Here is a 19,068-nt window from a genome sequence, read left to right on the forward strand (position 1 = left end):
CCTCAAGATAAGCAAGTTGTCCTTCTCTTTCAATTCTTTCCTTCTCTCTTTGAATGGACTCTTGCTTTTTCCATAGTTTAAGTGATTTGAGCTCTTTAGTAATGTAAGAAAGACTTTTTGGAGAGCCATCACTTTCACTAGGGGAGGAATCTTGAGACATTTTAATTCAAGAGATATTTTTCACACAAAAATAGTTTTTATGAAAATAAGGTTTTGGAGTGCTTTAGACTTGGCACTTAGAGGTCTAAGAGTACAAATTGAACTTTGGAGGGAGGTGAGCTACTAAAGAGCCACTTAATAACCAAGCCTCTTCAAGTAAAAATCTCTAAACCCCCTTGTACTTTTGTCTTGCACAAAACAATTTTCACAAAAACTTTTCTAAAGAAAATAACAAGCAAGTGCCTATGTGTACAATTTATAAGATGCTTGAAAACATAAAGAGCAAGAAAACTTAAATTGCTTGAAAACTTAAATGACTGAAAACATAAATTGCTTAAAACATAAATTGCTTGAAAACTTAAACTAGACGTTGAAAGCAATTAAACCTAAGTGAGAGCTTTAAAGGCACCAAAGACCTTCAAGGACCACTCTCACAAGTACTACACGTGATTAGCTATTAAAAGTTCTTAAGGAGAGATGGAGATACACCAAAGGCACTCCAAGACACTCCTTAATAAAGGCCTTGTACAAAAATTTAGAAAACAAAAATTACAAGGTAAATGAAATTCAAATTTGCTTCAAATGAAATGTAAATTTACACTCCAAATGAAATGTAAATTCACTCTCAAATGAATTTAGTGGCTGCACCTAATTTCAAGGAAAAACAAATTAGCCACTAATTTAGAACAAATTTAGAGACGGATTTTGTAATGAAAAACTAGGTTTTAGAAACCAAAATTTCCGTCACTAAATTTAGTTCTAAATTTTCACAAAAATTTTCACAATTGGTTTAGTTTCTTGTTGCTCCAAATCAGCCACCAACTGCAGCCTCACAAGGTGTTTCACTCCTCTCTTTAGAAGCAACTTTGATATTAGTCACTTCTAGGTGTTTCCAAGAGCCTAGCCACCAAGAGAGAACAAACTCCCTAAGCAACCACCAAAGCCTTCAAGTGGATGTCCTTTGCCTTGGCCTCCTACACCTTTCAAGAAGCACTCAACCACCTTCAAGACTGAATATTAGTGCTAAAACTGAAAATGAACAATTTAGAATGGCTACACCAAGTGGTAGAAGAAAATGAGACAAAACTAGAAAGAATTCCACAAATTGACAAGCAAAAATTAAGGCAAATTTGGAAGCTAGTACACACAAGAGTAACCTAGGAAAGGCACTAGAATGGATTACAAAATTAAAAGCTAAGATTATGAACAAAAACAAGACACAATGTGTGGCTGGACTAACATAAAAATGTCACACAAAATAGATCAAAACCGAGAGCAATATTTTCTCAAATTTTCACTCCTTTGGCTTTTCTTTTGCTATTTTCTTTCTTTTTCTTTTGCAAATTATTTTTCACTTATTTTTCTTTGTATGTTCAGGAGTTTCAATGCCTTTTAAGCATTTATATGTCTCGGTTTCAATATAGAAAAAACTGCAGCAAAATTATGACACAAAACAAGAGGTGTTCACAAGTATGTTTTCACTAGTGCTTCACTATTTTGTAGTATTTTTTTAGGTCAAATTTTTAAGCACTTTGTTTCTTTGTTTTTCTCAAGCAATTAGGACACTCACACCTCTGTTTTGGTTCTGTTTTAAGGTCCAAAAAATTTCAATAAGTTTCAGCCACAACACAAGACACAAGGAAACCTAATAGGAGAGTGTTTAACAATTTAATTTGACAAAACTTTTAATATGACATAATAGAAACCTAACTCTAGGAAATTTGCTAGAACTAATAGCAAATTAAGAACTCAAACATGTAAAGCAAAAGCACATATAGGAAGGTTCAGATTTAATAAGAAAATACACAACAAATTTCGGACTCAAGAACACAAAACAAAAATTAGGTTAAAACAAGCTAGTCTAGGATTCAATGACATTCAAAGGACTACACATGACTCTAGACAAAACATATGATTCAAAAACAAAATCTAACTCAAAGTATGTTGTCCAATCACGGACACATGTGAATGAATGGAGAAGACTCAAGCAAATACAAAAATGCACAAGTTCAAGAGTACCTAAAAGCACAAAACCGAAAATGATTCATAAGAATAGGAACAAGCAAACATGAATCATTTACTTCATACTTGACATATAGGATCCATCAAAAATTGTATTAGAACTAGATCCATGCAGCAAACACAATTTTAAGACATAGAAAAGGAAGAATAGACAACACGGATTCAAGTAAGAAAAGTTAGAAACAAAAACCTCAAGAGCACTAGGCTCTAGATACCAAAAATGATGGAACTAGGTGAGGAGAATGATGATCCTTCACTTGATTCCATGCAAGGACCGAATGCAACTTGAGGTTAATCCCTTGGATGAATCTTGAATCTCCATTGAAGAAGCTTCAAAGGAGGTGAAGTCTATGGAGGAGGTTCGGTTACTTCTCTTGGATGGAGAAAGTTGATGAACCAAAGCAAGGTTGAAGGAACCTTGATGAAAACCTAGGAGGAATAGGTTCTCACGGATTTTGGTGACTCTTGATGGAGAGAAAATTCAGAAGTTGATTTCTCATATATCTCAAAAGTGAGTACAAGTGTAGGAAAATCAAATATATAGGGAATAGTAGCTTGTAGGAGAAGTTATCCCTAACCATGGTTCATTAAGAACCATGGTAGGATTAACTTAAACTCCTACGGTTTAGCTAGCTTCTAGGAGAAGCTAAACCTTGACCATGGTTCTTTTAGGAACCAAGGTAAGGTTAAGCTAACCTTGCTTGAGTTTAGAAGCTTGCAAGACAAGCTTCAAACTCAAGCAAGAATGCTTGAAAAAAATTCGGCCAAGGAGAAGGAAGTAAGCTAGGCGGCCCATGGTTCAAATTGCCCCTTGATTTAATTTGAAATTCTTTGATTTGGTTTAGTTAGGTTCATCATATGATGATGAAACCTAGCTAAATCAAATCTATGAAAAATTAGGAGCAAAATGAGTCCAATATGTAAAATTTTGCCTAGGCCCAACTCTGGCCCAATTTCTAAGCACACTCCCTAACTTTGCTAAATGTCACCCCCTTTTTCCTACTGAAAAAATAAAGAATGAGTGTGTCAACTAGGGAGGTTAAATGGAGTTAAACTCTCCAAGTAACCTACCTCAAAATCAATATACAAACACTAGAAAAAGCTAGTAAAGTGCCTCACAAATACAAAGGCAAAAATAACCTATACACAAGACTATGTATAAACTGTACAATATAAACAAGTAGAACTAAGGCCTTCTCTTCATGATAGAGCATTCCAAGTGAAGATTATCTTGGGCCTGACAAGCCCATTAGTCTTCTCTAGATCCAGCTCTTCCTGTATCCTCCTAGCCATAGCTCTGGTCACTGGGCCCTTGGCCCATGGTCTATCAGGCCCCCTCCGCGAGCCTCAAAGGAGGCAGAAACCGACGTCCCCTGCTCGGCATCCAGGGAGTCCACAATCGGAACCTCCGACCTCGCCTGCGAAAACCAACCCCATGTCAGAAAATAAACAAGGTGGCATACGGGGAATCACAAAAACAAGTTAACATTGTTTACCTCAGCAGCATGGGTGGCCCGCTCGGTGGCTAGGACCACTTCTTCGACGGCGGGAGCAACTGGCTCAGCGCCGGAGGTCGCCATCCCGGCAGCATTTCCTGCCTGCGAAAAATGACCCCAGGTCAAAAGACAAGAAAGCATAATAAAAGGCAACGAAAAGCCGAAGAAACAATACTCACCACCTCGGCAACTCGAGCAACTCGCTCAGCCGCCCATACTCCTACCTCAGTGACGGCCACCTCGGCCTACAAGAAAACTCATATCACCACAATAAACCAAGCAAAGTCTAACACAGAAGAAATGTATAAGGAAGTACGACACTCACATCGGCGACCTGCGTGGTAGGCTCAGCAGCCTGGGCCGCCTCCCCAGCCCCCACTAGGGGAGCCTCTTTAGACGGTGGACTCTCAGTGAAATCCACCGCATCAGCATCAACGGCCTTGGAGGTCACCTCCTTGGCACCTGGAGGGGCGGAGGTTCCCCCGACCTCTTTTCCCCCCCTCTTTCTCTTCCGGCTAACCTTCAGGGGGGCAACTTCCTCCTCCAGAGGCTCGGGAACCTCGAGCTCAGTAACGTTGTAGTGGTGCTTAAGCTCGCGCCACAAGTTCTTCCCCATAATGCCTGCAGACAAAAACGGAAACACATCAACAAAAGGAAATTACACGAGCCCTAGCAAACCACCAAAACACGAAATACTCACTCTCTAGGCCCCTTTCGCTGTAGGACGAATTCGCAAGCGACAGAACGAGCTTGCAATCCAATGGGCGAGGGAGCGCAGCAAGGTTTTCAATGGTGGCTACCTCCGAGGCCGTCACCTTCAGGTTACCCAAACCGTGAAACCTAGACGGTTTGGGACACCAGTAAAAAGGAAATTTCGGCAAGCCGCCAAAGTGGAACACCTCGTCCTCCAGGGGGTCAATACCCACAAGGGCAACCCGGAAGAACTCCTGTTTGAAGTTTTTATATGATTGGGAGTAGAGAGTAAACAAACCCCCATCCCTACTCCCATTCAAGGACAAAATACCATAAGGCGGAGTGCCCGCCTTCAGTTGATAAAAATGAAGAAAGACGCGAAGGCACACCTCTATCCCCAGAACCGCACACAGGACCTGAAAAGCCCTCAAAAAACCCCAACTGTTGGGATGCAACTGGCAAGGAGCCGCGTTGATAAAATTCAAAAAATTGCACTCGAACTGAGTGAAGGGAAGACAGACACCTAAATCCCTAAAAAAGCTTTGATACATATAGAAATGGGGAGAGTCTGTAGGCTTCCCCATATACACGCCCTCATCGGCCTGACAAGGCTCAAGCCGAATCATATGGGAGATAGAAGGGTCACAAACCCTACATGACCTGGAGATCCTATTGACCTCTAGAAAGGTCTGAAACACGCTTTGGACCCCCGCCATCTCGCTCTTGACCCAGTCGTAGCCAGGAATGCCTGGCTCCGGGCCCCGGGGCAGATCCCTCTTTTCGGCGGTGGCCTTCCCGGTGGCCACCGCCTTGCCACGCGCCTTGCCCCGAGAAGGCGCAGAAGGGCCGACACCACTTCCCCCAGCCATTGAAAAGACAAGAAAAATCGGGAAGAAAAGAAAAGAAGACAGCAAAAAGGAAGTACCTGGTACTCCTCTTCAGAAAATAACCCTAACAACGAAGGGGTTACCGAAAACGGTGACTGAAACGGAGAAAACGGAGACGGAGGGTGGACGAAAACAAGAGAAGCGGCGTACGCAGGAAGTTGAAAGAAGAGTAAAATGAAGAAGGCAAAGAGGCGCGAGTGAGAGAAAAGAAAGTCTTCTCCCAACAATTCAAAACGGCCGCGCCATGTGTCAACTCAAGGGCACGCCTGACAGCATAATTAATTGCAAATTCATCATTGCATAACCGTCATTTCCCGTGGCATGTCACTTGCGCGTTCCTGGGGAATGAACGGCCGCGACACATGTGAAAAGCCACTTCCCCCAACGAGCTCGGTCTTAACACTACAAGAAATTTGCGGATTAGCGAGGGAATTTAGCGAGGGATATAAATCCAAGCTATTTGCTCGCTAATTAGCGAGGGATTGGCGAGGAGCACAATTCCTCTCTAATCCCTCGCTAATTAGCGAGCAAATAGCTTGGATTTATATCCCTCGCTAAATTCTCTCGCTATTTTGAGACCAACCTTTATCTCATCGCAAATCCTTCGCTAAAGTTAGTGCTTCTTTAGCTAGAAACTTAGTCCCTCGCAAATGCCATGCAAATCCCTCTCCAAATTATGAGCCAAAATAAAAAATAAATTTTTCATCTAGCGAGGGAGTTTTCTTGTCGCAAATCCCTCGCTAATGAGTTATAAGTATAGCCCTCGCAAATTCCTCGCAAATCCTTCGCAAATTAGGGAAGGAAATTTTTTTTCGCTAATCCCTCGCAAACACTACAAGAATTTTGCGGATTAGCGAGGAAATAGCTTGGATTTATATCCCTCGCTAAATTCTCTCGCTAAATAGGAACATTTTGCGACCAACCTTTATCTCTTCGCAAATCCTTCGCTAAAGTTAGTGTTTATTTAGCGAGGAACTGAAGCCCTCGCAAATGCCTAGCAAATCCCTCTCCAAATTATGACCCAAAATAAAAAAATAAAATTTTCATCTAGCGAGGGTTTTTCTTGTCGCAAATCCCTCGCTAATGAGTTATAAGTATATCCCTCGCAAATCCCTCGCAAATCCTTCGCAAATTAGCGAGGGAAAAGTATTGTCGCTAATCCCTCGCAAATAAGAGATTACGTTGCTTGCAATACCCTCAAAAATGTCTCACAAATTTAGAGAACAAATGTCTTACAAATTGACTAATATTATCTAATATTTTTTAATTATTGAATATTTAAAAATATTTTTAGAATTATTAAATATTATCTAATATTAATTTTAAAAATTATTAAATATTATCTAATATTAATTTTAAAAATTATTAAATATTATCTAATATTATCTATTAGATAAAATTATTGATTAAAAGATAAAGTATACAAATTTTTAGACTTAATTTATTGAATAAGAAATTCAATATATAACATAATTATATTCATTAAATAACTCGTTTAAGAATTACTTTTGAAGTAACTGGATTTTCACTCATATATATTTTTTAAAACCCACATATATATTATCATAAATGTTAAATATAATTTAGTCCAACTATACTAAGAAATATATTGTAAAGATTTATACTGACTAAACTTTAAAAAAAAATATTATAAAAAATCCAACTATAATAAGAAATATATTGTAAGTATACTACTAATATTTCTCTTAAAACAAAATCAACACATGAGATTGGAAAAAAAGAAAACACAAATTTTGGTGAATTGAAAACAAGATCAAATGTTTATGTTCTTAATTAATTAAAAAATTATCTTAAATAACACTTTTAAAATAATAATTATAATTATTAATAATTTTATCATACATAAATAAAAAAATGTAAAGGTTGTCTACAATATTTATACATTATAATTAATTATTCTTTTAAAATAATTGATAAAATATTAAATACACATTGATTAATATATCATGAATATTTTATGTTTTTTAATATATATTTTAAGGTCAAATGATAAGAGAAAAAGATATTAAGTAACACAACATTTATATAAAACAGAAAAAGTACAACGATTTTATACACGTGACATGATATATCAAATTCATTATAATAAATAATAATTGTGTTAAAATATATATGAATACTAATTAATAAATAATATTATATATATATATATATTAATTATAATGAGATTAAGACACTTCAACATGTTCTTATATTAATTTAAAGATACTTAAAAATTATTAATATATATTGAATTAATTAGTATTACGTTTAATTTTTAAATTTTAATATCTTGAATTTGAGTGTTGAATTTATAATAATAAATAATTAACATTATTCTATATTATTTAATATTTTAAAAATAAAACTCTCTAAAAATTATACATATGAAAATAGAAATCATTTATATATATATTAATAAAAGTGAGACACTCGATGATGAAAAAATAAAATAATAAAAAAAAAGAATATATAATTAATTTCAAATAATTATACAAATTAGTTAAAAGATAAAAATATATTTTAATAAATTAATTTTTTAAGGCAATATTTTAACAAAGAGTATTCAATGCGTTCATTTCGTTTAGAAGCTTAGAAGTTGCGCAGGTTTTCCCCTTCTCTGGTAAGCATATTCATTTCGTTTCTATGCGTTCAATTCACATTCTTTCAAATCCGATTCAATTCTCAACGTTAATGGTTACAAGGAATGAACTGAACCAAACGGTGTCGTTAGCGAGTGTGTGAATGGCAGGGGGAAAGGCGAAGAAGAAAAAGGGGAAGGCCGGCGTCAAATCGACCGTCGTCATCCTCGAGATCGGCCAAAAAACTTATTTATTTGGCGTTGGAATTGCTTTCTCACTCATCGACATTTCCGTTTTCTCCCATTGGCCAATTCAGCCACTCTCTTGTTCACCAAAATCCTCTGCGGTTCCTTCACCAATCCCTCGTTGTCTCGTATCAATCCGTCTCACGGTGAGTTCTCTTCCTTTACGATTCAGTTCCTTCGTAGATCCGTTGCTTCGTTTCGCGCTCCTAACGCTGCCCTTTTGGATCTAAATGAATATTCGCTCTTGGATCTCGCAGGTTCCAGAGATCGGAGGGGAGAGTATGACTATCTCTTCAAGATCATTTTGATCAGAGACTCTGGTGTTGGCAAATCCAACATCCTCTCCAGGTTCACTCGGAACGAGTTCTGTTTGGAGTCCAAATCCACTATCGGAGTTGAGTTCGCCACCAGGACTCTTCAGGTACTTCAACTTTGCTGATTGATTATTTCATTTTTACATGTCTGGATTTTGTCCTGTTATGTTTTCCTTCTGCTTTAATTTTGCATAGATAGATATTTGAATATGTTATTTTATCTTTTTTAATCTCTGTTTCAAAGCATTGATTCATTAGCTTATAGTACCTCGGATTCTCTTCCGAGGAGAGCAACTAGTATGAATAGTTGTCTTGGAGGAATGATTTTAGTTTTTGGTGCTATGATCAAGTGGATGAGGACTCGGATTTATAATTTATAGTATAATTAAAAAATTGATTGAAGTCTTGGCCTGACTTTTGTACTTTCTGATGGATTGCTTCTCAGTTTAAAATTCGGATTATCAGTAACCAAATAATTATCATCTATTAACTTAGGACTAATACCATGCAGTGGATGTTGAGTAAATTTTTTTGGTTATGTTTGGGGGTTTTTTGAATTGGATGATACACATATTTATTTATTTATTTTTAATTACGAACAAGGTATAAATTACAATTACAGTATTGTGGAAATACTTGATAATGCTGGAAATTGCGGACAAATCAATTGAACAAAATCATTGACGCTGTGGCCATGGATCGATTTTTGGAAACCTTAATTAGAAAGCTTTGTTTGTATTACAGCACTACTAAGGGTTGTTTATTTGTGTACAGGTAGAGGGAAAAACTGTGAAAGCACAGATCTGGGACACAACGGGTCAGGAGCGGTACCGTGCCATTACAAGTGCTTATTATAGAGGTGCTGTTGGTGCTTTACTTGTATATGACATCATAAAAAGGCAAACCTTTGATAATGTCCAAAGGTGGCTGCGTGAACTGAGGCACAAATGCAGGCACAAGCAAAAATACAAGCACTTTTGCAATAACAAATGTAGGAACAAATGTAGGCACAAATGCAATTTTTGAGGAAAGAGATATTACGTGCCTTAAAGATACCATCACCATCATCAGTCAAAAAACTTGGGAAGAATCAAGAATGAAAATGTTGAATTCTAGTTTTTATTTATTTATTTACATTAACATTGTTAACTCACTTGAAGAGTTTTATTATATTAGTTGGTATTGAGTATTTTTATTATGTTAGTTGGTTCTGAATATTTTTATTATGTTGGTAATTTAGAATTGTTTTAGTTAGCCTTTAGTATTTTTATTTTATTTGATGCAAGTTGATGACACAATATATTTGATATGCAAATACAGGTACTACAATCTTGACATCACAACTAAACAATTATAATAGTCAGTATGAAAAATGCAGGTAAAGATGAATATATGAATATTAAAAATAAAATTGCGACAAAATAGCGAGGGATTAACGATGATAACCAAAAATATAATAGTAAGGAATCTGTCAGGAAATAGCGAGGCATATCATGTGAAAGACAAAATAGCGAGGGAAAAAAGAGCAAATAGCTAGGGAAATATAGCGAAGGAATAGCGAGACAATTACTAGGGAAATATTGCGAGAGAATAGCGAGATAATTGCTAGGGAAGCATTGCGAGGGAATAGCGAGATAATTGCTAGGGAAGTATTGTAAGGGAATAGCGAGATAATTGCTAGGGAAATATTGCGAGGGAATAGAGAGATAATTGCTACGGAAATATTGCGAGGGAATAGAGAAGGATTTGCGAGGGATATTTAGCGAGGGAATTGCGAGGCCTTAGCTAAGAAATGTAGCAAGGGAATAGAGAGGGGTTTGTGAGGGAACATTAGCGAGGGATTAGCTACCAATTAGAGAGAGATATTTTGCGACCCCTTAGCGAGGGAATAGCGGGGAAGCTTGACTGCAAATTAGCGAACAAATGGTAAGCATCCTTAATATAATTAGCGAGGAACTTAGCGAGGGATTGGCGACGGATTTTGCGAGGGATTGGCAACAGATTAAATCCCTCGCTAATTAGCTACCTGTATTTAGCGAGGGAATGGTCTCTCGCAATTTCATCACTATTCCGTCGCAAATCTGATTAGCGAGAGATTAGAGACGAAATAGCAAGGGAATAGTCCCTCGCTAATATGTAATTTTCTTGTAGTGTAACTCCTCGACCTACGGTCTTTGGAGCTCGGGGGGCTAGTGTACTGACCATACCGCGAAGCTGAGCTCCAAGCTCGGCATCACAGTGCAAGATGATCTCGGGCACGCGTCATACGACGTCAGCTCGGCATCCAGGTGAATCACAACTGATTCCCGAGGATCTCGCCCATACGAGATCCATTATCCAATCACTGATCACCAAAGATCTCGCCCCAGACGAGATCCGCTATCATATCTTATCTCATGCCCAGAGCCCAAAGCAAACCTAATTCACTCCAAGGTACGTGCATTACATATACGAGACTATTACTCATACAAACCCTAACTTTAGCATCGGAGTCTCTTTTGCAGGTACCACCCTCATCTTGGAGCATCAGCGTACCAGTGAAGGAGGCTCACCAATCTTACTTAGAAGATCGTCCCTACGACAAATTCCGGTAAGAACATATAAGTAATGCACGTACCTTTGTGTGAATTAGGGCCTTGGGCCTGAGATCAATTTATGACCTATTTGGACGTCGGTCCTTGTCTTGACCGACGTCGCCTAGCGCGTGTTCGAGGTTGACTTGCGTTGTGATGCCGAGCTAGAGCTCAGTATTGCGGTACGGATAGTACACTTTGGTTAGGTCATTTGAGCTAGGTTCTTAGATTCTGGTGATTGTAGTCACCGTAAGTTGCCATCTTCTATCTAGTGACTTAATTAGGACCTTGACATTTACTTCTTCTTCATCAAAGATATTTCCTAAGCCTTTTAAGTGGTTGATAATGTGTGTAAACCTTTTTTGCATTTCCTTGATGGTTTCTCCTTGTGTCATTTTGAATGTCTCATATTCTTAGATGAGAGTATTATTTCTAGCATGACTAACTTCAGGAGTTCCTTCATGTGTCACTTGAATCAAGTCCCATGCTTCTTTAGCTATTATACAAGCTAAAATTCTAAAAAAATTCATTAGAATTTAATGCATAATATATTATATTTAATGTCTTTGCATCATTCTCAACTCTTTTAATCTCATTTTAATCCCAACTATTAAAAGGTTTCTCTATATCTTTTTTGTTTTCAATTTTAGTAGGAATTTTGTATTCAGTAATCACAGTTTGCCATATGCTTCTACGAATAGATTCCATAAAGATTTTCATTCTAGCTTTCCAAAAGGGGTAATTTATTGGGTAATTAGACTCAATAAATCATGTTATTTGTTGAATTTTAATTATCTAACTTTTAAATTAAAAATTACAAATAAATAATTAGATTAAGTTTACTATTTTTTTAAGTTTAAAATTATTTAATATTTTGTTACATAAATCTAAATTAATTTATTTTTATGCAACAAAAAATCACATAACTTTTAAACTAATTTACAAAAATTTGTAAACTTAATTATTTAATAAAATTTTTAATTTCACAATTGAACCATTAAAATTAATTCTATACGGTAAATTACTGAGTATAGTAACTAACTCTTGATGAGTACCTTAATATTCATTCATTATAATGTATTTATTTTAAAATCTTTGAATGAGTAAGTAATGAATATTCATTTTTAAATCCGACACTAAAGAAAAGTTGATTCTATTATAAGCTTAAAGAGTCAAAAGGTTATTTGAAAGTGTGTGTGTGGGGGGGGGGGGGGGGTGCGGCAGTAGGTCAATTTAAATTAAATAGGGCCATTGGAAATTAGACTCGATCGATGATACCGATGCTGTGAAAGCAAAACAAAGCATTGGCAAGAAAACAACCATGCTTCATAATAAAAAGCAATTTATATACGCCATCATATTCTCCATCATAATAAAAAGCAATTTATATACGCCAATCAAACTCAGGCAGTGTAGTGAGGTACGTCATTAACTTATACTTTTAAACAGTTATCTGCACCAAATAAATTATTTTTACTACACTTTTTTCTATTTAAATATTCGTAACATTAATAAAACAAACAAATAGGTACATATAGCAGTTCGAAAATCGCATTAGCATATACTAATAATTATGCTTTGTACGGTTGTTGCTGATTATAATAACAAGGGCGACAATGGTCGGCCATGTCGATGCCATTGTTTCTATACATAATATTCCTATAATATTTTGTTTGAGACAAATTAAGACCAATAATTTAACTTTGCATTGTGTTATTTTTTACGTGTACACCACTTATATATAACCGCAACGATCTTTTAATTTGCATTTGGTACCAGCAGAGATTAGAAACTACTTACTCTTGTGTGATATTCTCTCACAAGGGTGTAAAATGGCATCATTTGCCAGCAATAATTATGGTTTGGTGCTTTTGTTTGTTCTCTATTCTCTGGCCATGCTTGGCATGCAAGTAGCTAATGGGACTAAGGATGCGCCAACATTATTCATATTTGGAGACTCCACTTTTGATGTTGGAACCAACAATTTTCTTATGTCTAAATCAAAAGCCAACTTCCCCTACAATGGCATTGACTTTTACCATTCGTTTCCCACAGGAAGGTTTAGTAATGGCTTCAACACTGCTGACCAAATTGGTAAAAATATATTAATTTGAAGAATTAAATTTTCACTTAATTATTAATTTTATGGAATTGTACGTTGTTTATAGTACATTTTTATTGAGTATTTGGTTGCATTGTTTTGTTGTTTGGAAACTAGCGAGGCAATTCGGTTATCAGCAGAGTCCACCACCATTTTTGACTTTGGAGAGAAATAGGTACATTTTCCAGAAGAGTATTTTGCAGGGTGTAAATTTTGCGTCAGGGGGATCTGGAATTCTTAGAGACACGGGGTCTTTAGAATGGGTAATTATAATCACTATTAACATGTCTTACTAACAAACATAAAGTATTAAGTGTTAAGATTTTCTTCTTTTGTTTTTTTCTACAATGACAATAAAGTTTAAACCTAAAATCTTATATATATTATTCTAATTTTTTTACTACTAGAATGTGACTCGTATGAAGTGTTGAGATAATATTCGATAATATAATTTTATTAATAAAAAATTAAATCATTAGATATTAAGTATAACATAAACTCAATAAGGTCTGCTCAACGGTGAAAATTTTGAGCAGTTGTTAGAAATATAATATTTTAGTGATTAATCTAAAACAAAAAAAATAGGCTTAATAAAGGGAGAAAAAACTGTTTAAAAATAAATGAGGATTTGAAAACGTGAAAAATGAAGGGTAGAAAAGAAAAGATTTTTACTTAATATAATAAGTTAATAGAGAATTAGGAAATGTGCACATGTGAAGACAGATTTGAATCTAAGCATATTATTAAAAATAAACATGCATGACATATAACATCATTACAAATTTCTCTACGCAATAAGTAATTGTTTTATTCTTTCATCTGACCTAATATTAATTTAACTAGTTAGATTCTACTGTAAAAAAATACTGATTACATGCTGAATGTGAATAAATGTTGCACGTTTAAATCTATAATCCCACACACAATATTTGAATCATTCGTTATTAATTAATTGATCTCATAAAATATATGTTTCACTATATAGAGAAATGTAACAAATTGTGACAATGGCATTATTATTATGTGTATTTTGAATTTTGACATTTGCAGTTATATATTTACTAGTATTTTAGTATACATAATATATTGATAAAATATTTATTATATATAACTAAAATTTATAATAAATTATATATACAAATAGATATTATGTTTAAATGCAAAAATTATATTTTTAAATAGATATTTTTAAATATATAAATTATATTTTAAATTTTTGAAAAATAATTTATATTATAGTACAATATTACTTTTATTTATTGATAATTTAATTTAAAATATTAAAATTTAATTTATAAATAATTATCATAAATAAAAATAAAATTAGATAAGAAATTAAAAGGTTTTTAAAATATTTTTATTGAAGAAAAATTTCTAAAAAATACTTTCGAATAAAATAAAGATTCATAATTAATATATAAAGATCGATACATTTACTATTAATTATAATTTTTTGATAATATAATTACTAGTAAAATTTATGTATGGTTAATTATTTAATAAAAAACTAAATTGGGAATGAATTGTCTTTTTAGGGTGAAGTGATTTTCCTTGGAAATCAAGTGGAACAATTTTCGTCAGTCCGTGACAATCTTACTGAGATATTGGGACCAGTAAAAGCTGCTACATTCGTTTCTAAGGCTTTGTTTCTCATCAGCGTTGGAAGCAACGACTTCTTCGATTTTGCCCGTAACGAGAGTGGCTCCATTCATTTGGGGGCAGAAGAATATTTAGCTGTTGTACAACTCACATATTTCTCTCATATAAAGGTACTTTAGCATTATGCAATTGTAGTATTAAATTTAAACCGAAGTTACTATTTACTTCAACATAAAAGACACATAAAAATAACACGGTCTTAGAACCAATCTATTATTGGGGACTTGATGTAAGCTAGACATACCATGAAACTAATAAATATAAGTAAAAGACAAATCTTTATATTATAGGATTGAATATGACTACAATTAATTTTTTTAAAATAGTATTAAAGTATATTTTAATGTTAGTCTTATCTAACCAGTCACTATTTAGTTGTTATCAAACCATCTATATATACATTATTTTATAAATTTTACATTTGAGATGTTTAATCCTTATTTAAGGTTTAATCCTTATTGTGAGAAGTGTGTTGAAGATCTTTTATTAACTAAAAATATAATTATATATGTATATATAAGGAGAGACAACTATCACTTTATAAACCAATTTTATAAAATTAAGCTAGATTTTTTATCCACTTTTTTAATATCTATCCTATATATGAACTACATTGTTGATTAATTTTGGAGAAAAATTATTTCAGAAACTGTATGAGTTGGGGGCTCGTAAATTTGGCATCGTAAGCATTGCACCCATAGGGTGCTGTCCCGCTGTAAGCTCTTTGAATGGAGGGAAATGTGTGAAAGCCCTTAATGATTTTGCAGTTGCATTCCATTCAACAACTCGAGATCTTCTGCAAAGGTTGAGTTATGAATTGGAAGGGTTCCAGTTCTCACTTGGCAACTCTTTCGTAATGACCACCACCATTTTAAAGAGCCCTTCGTCCTTCGGTAAGAATTAATATTCAACTTCAATCTAGTGATATTATCTAATGGAAAATAAAAGCCACGTATTTAGTGATGTCATATACATGATTTGAATTTGAATCTTGGCAAACATGTAGGATTTAAAGAAACGAGGTCAGCATGTTGCGGGAGTGGATATCTGAATGGGCAAGTTGGATGCATAAAAGCCCAAAACGCTAGTCTGTGCGCAAAACGCAAGGAGTTTTTGTTTTGGGATTGGTTTCATCCTACTGAGATAGCTTCGGAATTGGCTGCTAAGACTCTGTTTGGAGGAGGCATTGAGTTTGTGAGTCCAATCAATTTTAGTCAGTTAGCTTATTCCTAGTGATCAATGTATAAGAGGTAAAAATGTCCACCAACTAAAATTTCAAGTGTATAATAATAACGCAGCTGGCATCTCTCTTTGCTTGTCATGTGCTTTTATATATGTTGAGAAAAATTATAATGCATAAGTATATGCTACAAAAGTCTCTCAATTGTGAGCGCGAAATAAGAGTTATTATGTATAATCAGCATCCACTGGTTTTTATTTTTATTATTTTGTTCAATTTCTATATTATAATTTTGCAAAATTACATCATAGCATCTTGTTTAGGTTTTTTTTTTAACTGTGAATTTTTTTTTTAAAGGTCAAAGAATAAGAAATGCCTTGAACTCCCAAAGTGACGGCAAAGAGTCTTAACTTTGGCACCTTACTAAAATATAAGATAAATTCAAACGTTCACTATAAATGATATCTTGGGGTGGGTAAATGGACCCGGATCCGCGGACCGGTCCGTAAGCCTGCGGATTTCGCGGATAACGGATCCGTTTTTTTCAAATCCGTATGATTATGTTTAACTTTTGAGTTCGGCCTGTGAAGTCTGCCGACTTGGTGGATTTAATCCGCAGATTCACGGGCTAGTCCGCAGACTTCACTAATTAATATTTTTAAATATTATAATTTTAATATTAAGTTGTGTATTTAATTTTTTAAATTATTATGACATTAAAATTATGTTTAGTTGGTATGTATTTGTCATTTAAATTATTTTTATGACATTTTGATGCTTTTATTATTGAAAATTTGGTACTATTATTTAAATATTTGTAATTATTTTTATTTTAATATTTAGTATTTTAACCTATTTTAACTATTAATAAATTTTAGTATGATAAAATTTAGCTTATAAAAAAATATTTTTTTTTCTAATTTTATGTATTTTTATTTTTTAAAAATTTATTTTTTTTGAACCATTATTTAGACCCACAGACCGGTTCGTTATCCGCGGATTTTAGCGAGTCGGATACGGACTTAAGTCCGTTTATTTTACAGGCCGGACATATCCGGTCCGTATAAAACACAGGTTTTACGGACCGAGCCTTAAACAAGCCAGACCGGTCCGTATACCCACCTATTGACAGCAATTCAACCCTTCAAATCATTGAAAAAAAAATGACTTGGCACTTGAAAACATCGAATATTTGTTAAATATTAATGCACCCGCTAAATCAATGTAAATTTCATGCATTAATTAGGGATGTTTCAAAAATGAAAAAAAATGTATGTTTTGATATGCTCCATGTGTCATTGCAGCACCCTATTATTCTTACCTGTTAATATTATGTCAAACTCATAGTCTTCAATATACTTTACACATTATACCTAACAAACCAACCATGTGTTTTATATTAGGTCCCTTTATCAGTTTTCTCCTCACATGAATTTCATGATTACTAACAACAATCCTTCAAATAAAAATATGATTCGAAAATATATAAGATAAATTCTATTTTGGTGGTATTCTATTTTGTTGTAATTTGCACAAAAATATTACCACTTTAAGAGGAATTAACTTGTTCACATTTTTTAGCGTACAAAAAAGATTAGTTCACATTTTTTTCCCAACATACTATCTCTATCAAACCATCATAACTAAAAATAATTTTATAAGTAAATTTCACTGTATAGGCACTATTTAGATTATATGTTGCAATATCTAATAAATACGACAGGTAAATTTAATATAAGAATAACAAAGTGAGTCAACTCATTTAAAGTAAGACATGTTAACTCACCAAAGAAACGGAAGGAAGAATAGTTAACCCACAAAAAAATGTGTTGAAAAATGTAATTTTACGTAACGGTGAATTGGTGAGTTGACAAGTTAGTCTACTTTAATAAATTGGTGGATTAAAAATGGTAGGTTGACAAGTTGATCCACCTTCAACTTATCCAATTTTTCTTTTAAAATCTCAATTGAAATATTTCAATATACATTATTACTTCAAGATTAGAGACGTTATATTTTTTTTTATGAAAATGGACAAAGTAATATATATATATATATATATATATATATATATATATGTGTGTGTGTGTGTGTGTGTGTGTTAAAAAAGATATTATACATAAAAATATACTAGTTAAAAAATGTGATTAAAATATTATATTTTTATTTATATAAAATAAGAATAATTACTTAGAAAAAAGTTAAACTATAAAATAAAAATATTGATCTAACATAAATTCACTACAAATATATAATTTAAAACAAATTAAAAAAAGTGGGTCGACGAATTGAGGCAGTGAGTTAATTAGCAAGTTGAATCTGTCCGATTGGAGAGTTAGCTAGGGTAAGTTAGGTGAGTTAGTCGATTTATTTTTCCAACCCAAGCCACTAAAATTAGGTGAGTTGGTGATATGAACTGCCGAGTTTACATTGTGATCCCTATTGACCTACTACTTGTATTAATTCATTAAGCATATTTATTTATCATCAAAACAAATTTTTATGCCTTTCAATTTCATTCTTTTTTCTCATTTGTTGAGATACAAAAAAAATCTCACATTATTAGAACAAGAAAAGGAGAAATAAGAGTTATAAAAGCACATAATTATATACCCTATTTATAAGAGACATTTTGGATGATCACAAAAAAAAAATGATAAGTCTATAATGGACATATATTATCAATATAGAAATGTGTATACAAATATATCCATAAACAATCCAAGAAATAACCTCCTCTTAATAAATATATATCTCTCATACAAATACAAAAACTCAATAAGTAACGCCATCAACACACCTACGGAGCTTAAAAATTCTATAAAAATTGTGATACTATTTTGAGTGACAAACCATAGTGAAGATGGTAGATCATTTTATTAAGTAGTTTATAGTGTACAATTTTCATTGGTAGATTCATCTAATCTAGTAATTAATCTTATGAGTATTCATACATTATCTCACACAAAGCTTGTCATTACCAATATGGATTATGTTATCTTTTCCTCCTTAAGAGGTGGTAGATCTTGTTCCGTGTTAGACATATAATTGATGTGCTAGCTTCATCTCTTGTCAGCCACAGTGACTCTTTGTCGAAGAGTATATATATATATATATATATATATATATATATATATACCAGATCATAAATATCAGA

General features: G+C 33.7%; 2 protein-coding genes across 2 annotated transcripts; both read left to right on the forward strand.

Annotated features, from left to right (window-relative positions):
• Window positions 1–7,968: 7,968 nt before the first annotated feature.
• LOC145958298 (uncharacterized) lies at window positions 7,969–9,601 on the forward strand (the record flags this gene model as incomplete). The annotated part of the gene is made up of 3 exons (XM_083075208.1): window positions 7,969–8,230; window positions 8,342–8,505; window positions 9,173–9,601. Coding segments are annotated over 3 exons (678 nt in total), but the record flags the coding sequence as incomplete, so codon positions are not given.
• Window positions 9,602–12,756: 3,155 nt separating this feature from the next.
• Window positions 12,757–16,547, forward strand: LOC109794149 (GDSL esterase/lipase At5g55050). The gene is made up of 5 exons (XM_020353627.3): window positions 12,757–13,065; window positions 13,190–13,335; window positions 14,608–14,841; window positions 15,378–15,624; window positions 15,738–16,547. The coding sequence occupies exons 1-5, from the start codon at window positions 12,804–12,806 to the stop codon at window positions 15,962–15,964; spliced, it is 1,116 nt and encodes a 371-aa protein (XP_020209216.1). The 5' UTR covers window positions 12,757–12,803; the 3' UTR covers window positions 15,965–16,547.
• Window positions 16,548–19,068: the final 2,521 nt, after the last annotated feature.

This window comes from Cajanus cajan, chromosome 5 (assembly GCF_000230855.2).
Source record: "Cajanus cajan strain Asha chromosome 5, NIPB_CcT2T_4, whole genome shotgun sequence".
Classification (NCBI taxonomy): Eukaryota; Viridiplantae; Streptophyta; class Magnoliopsida; order Fabales; family Fabaceae; genus Cajanus; species Cajanus cajan.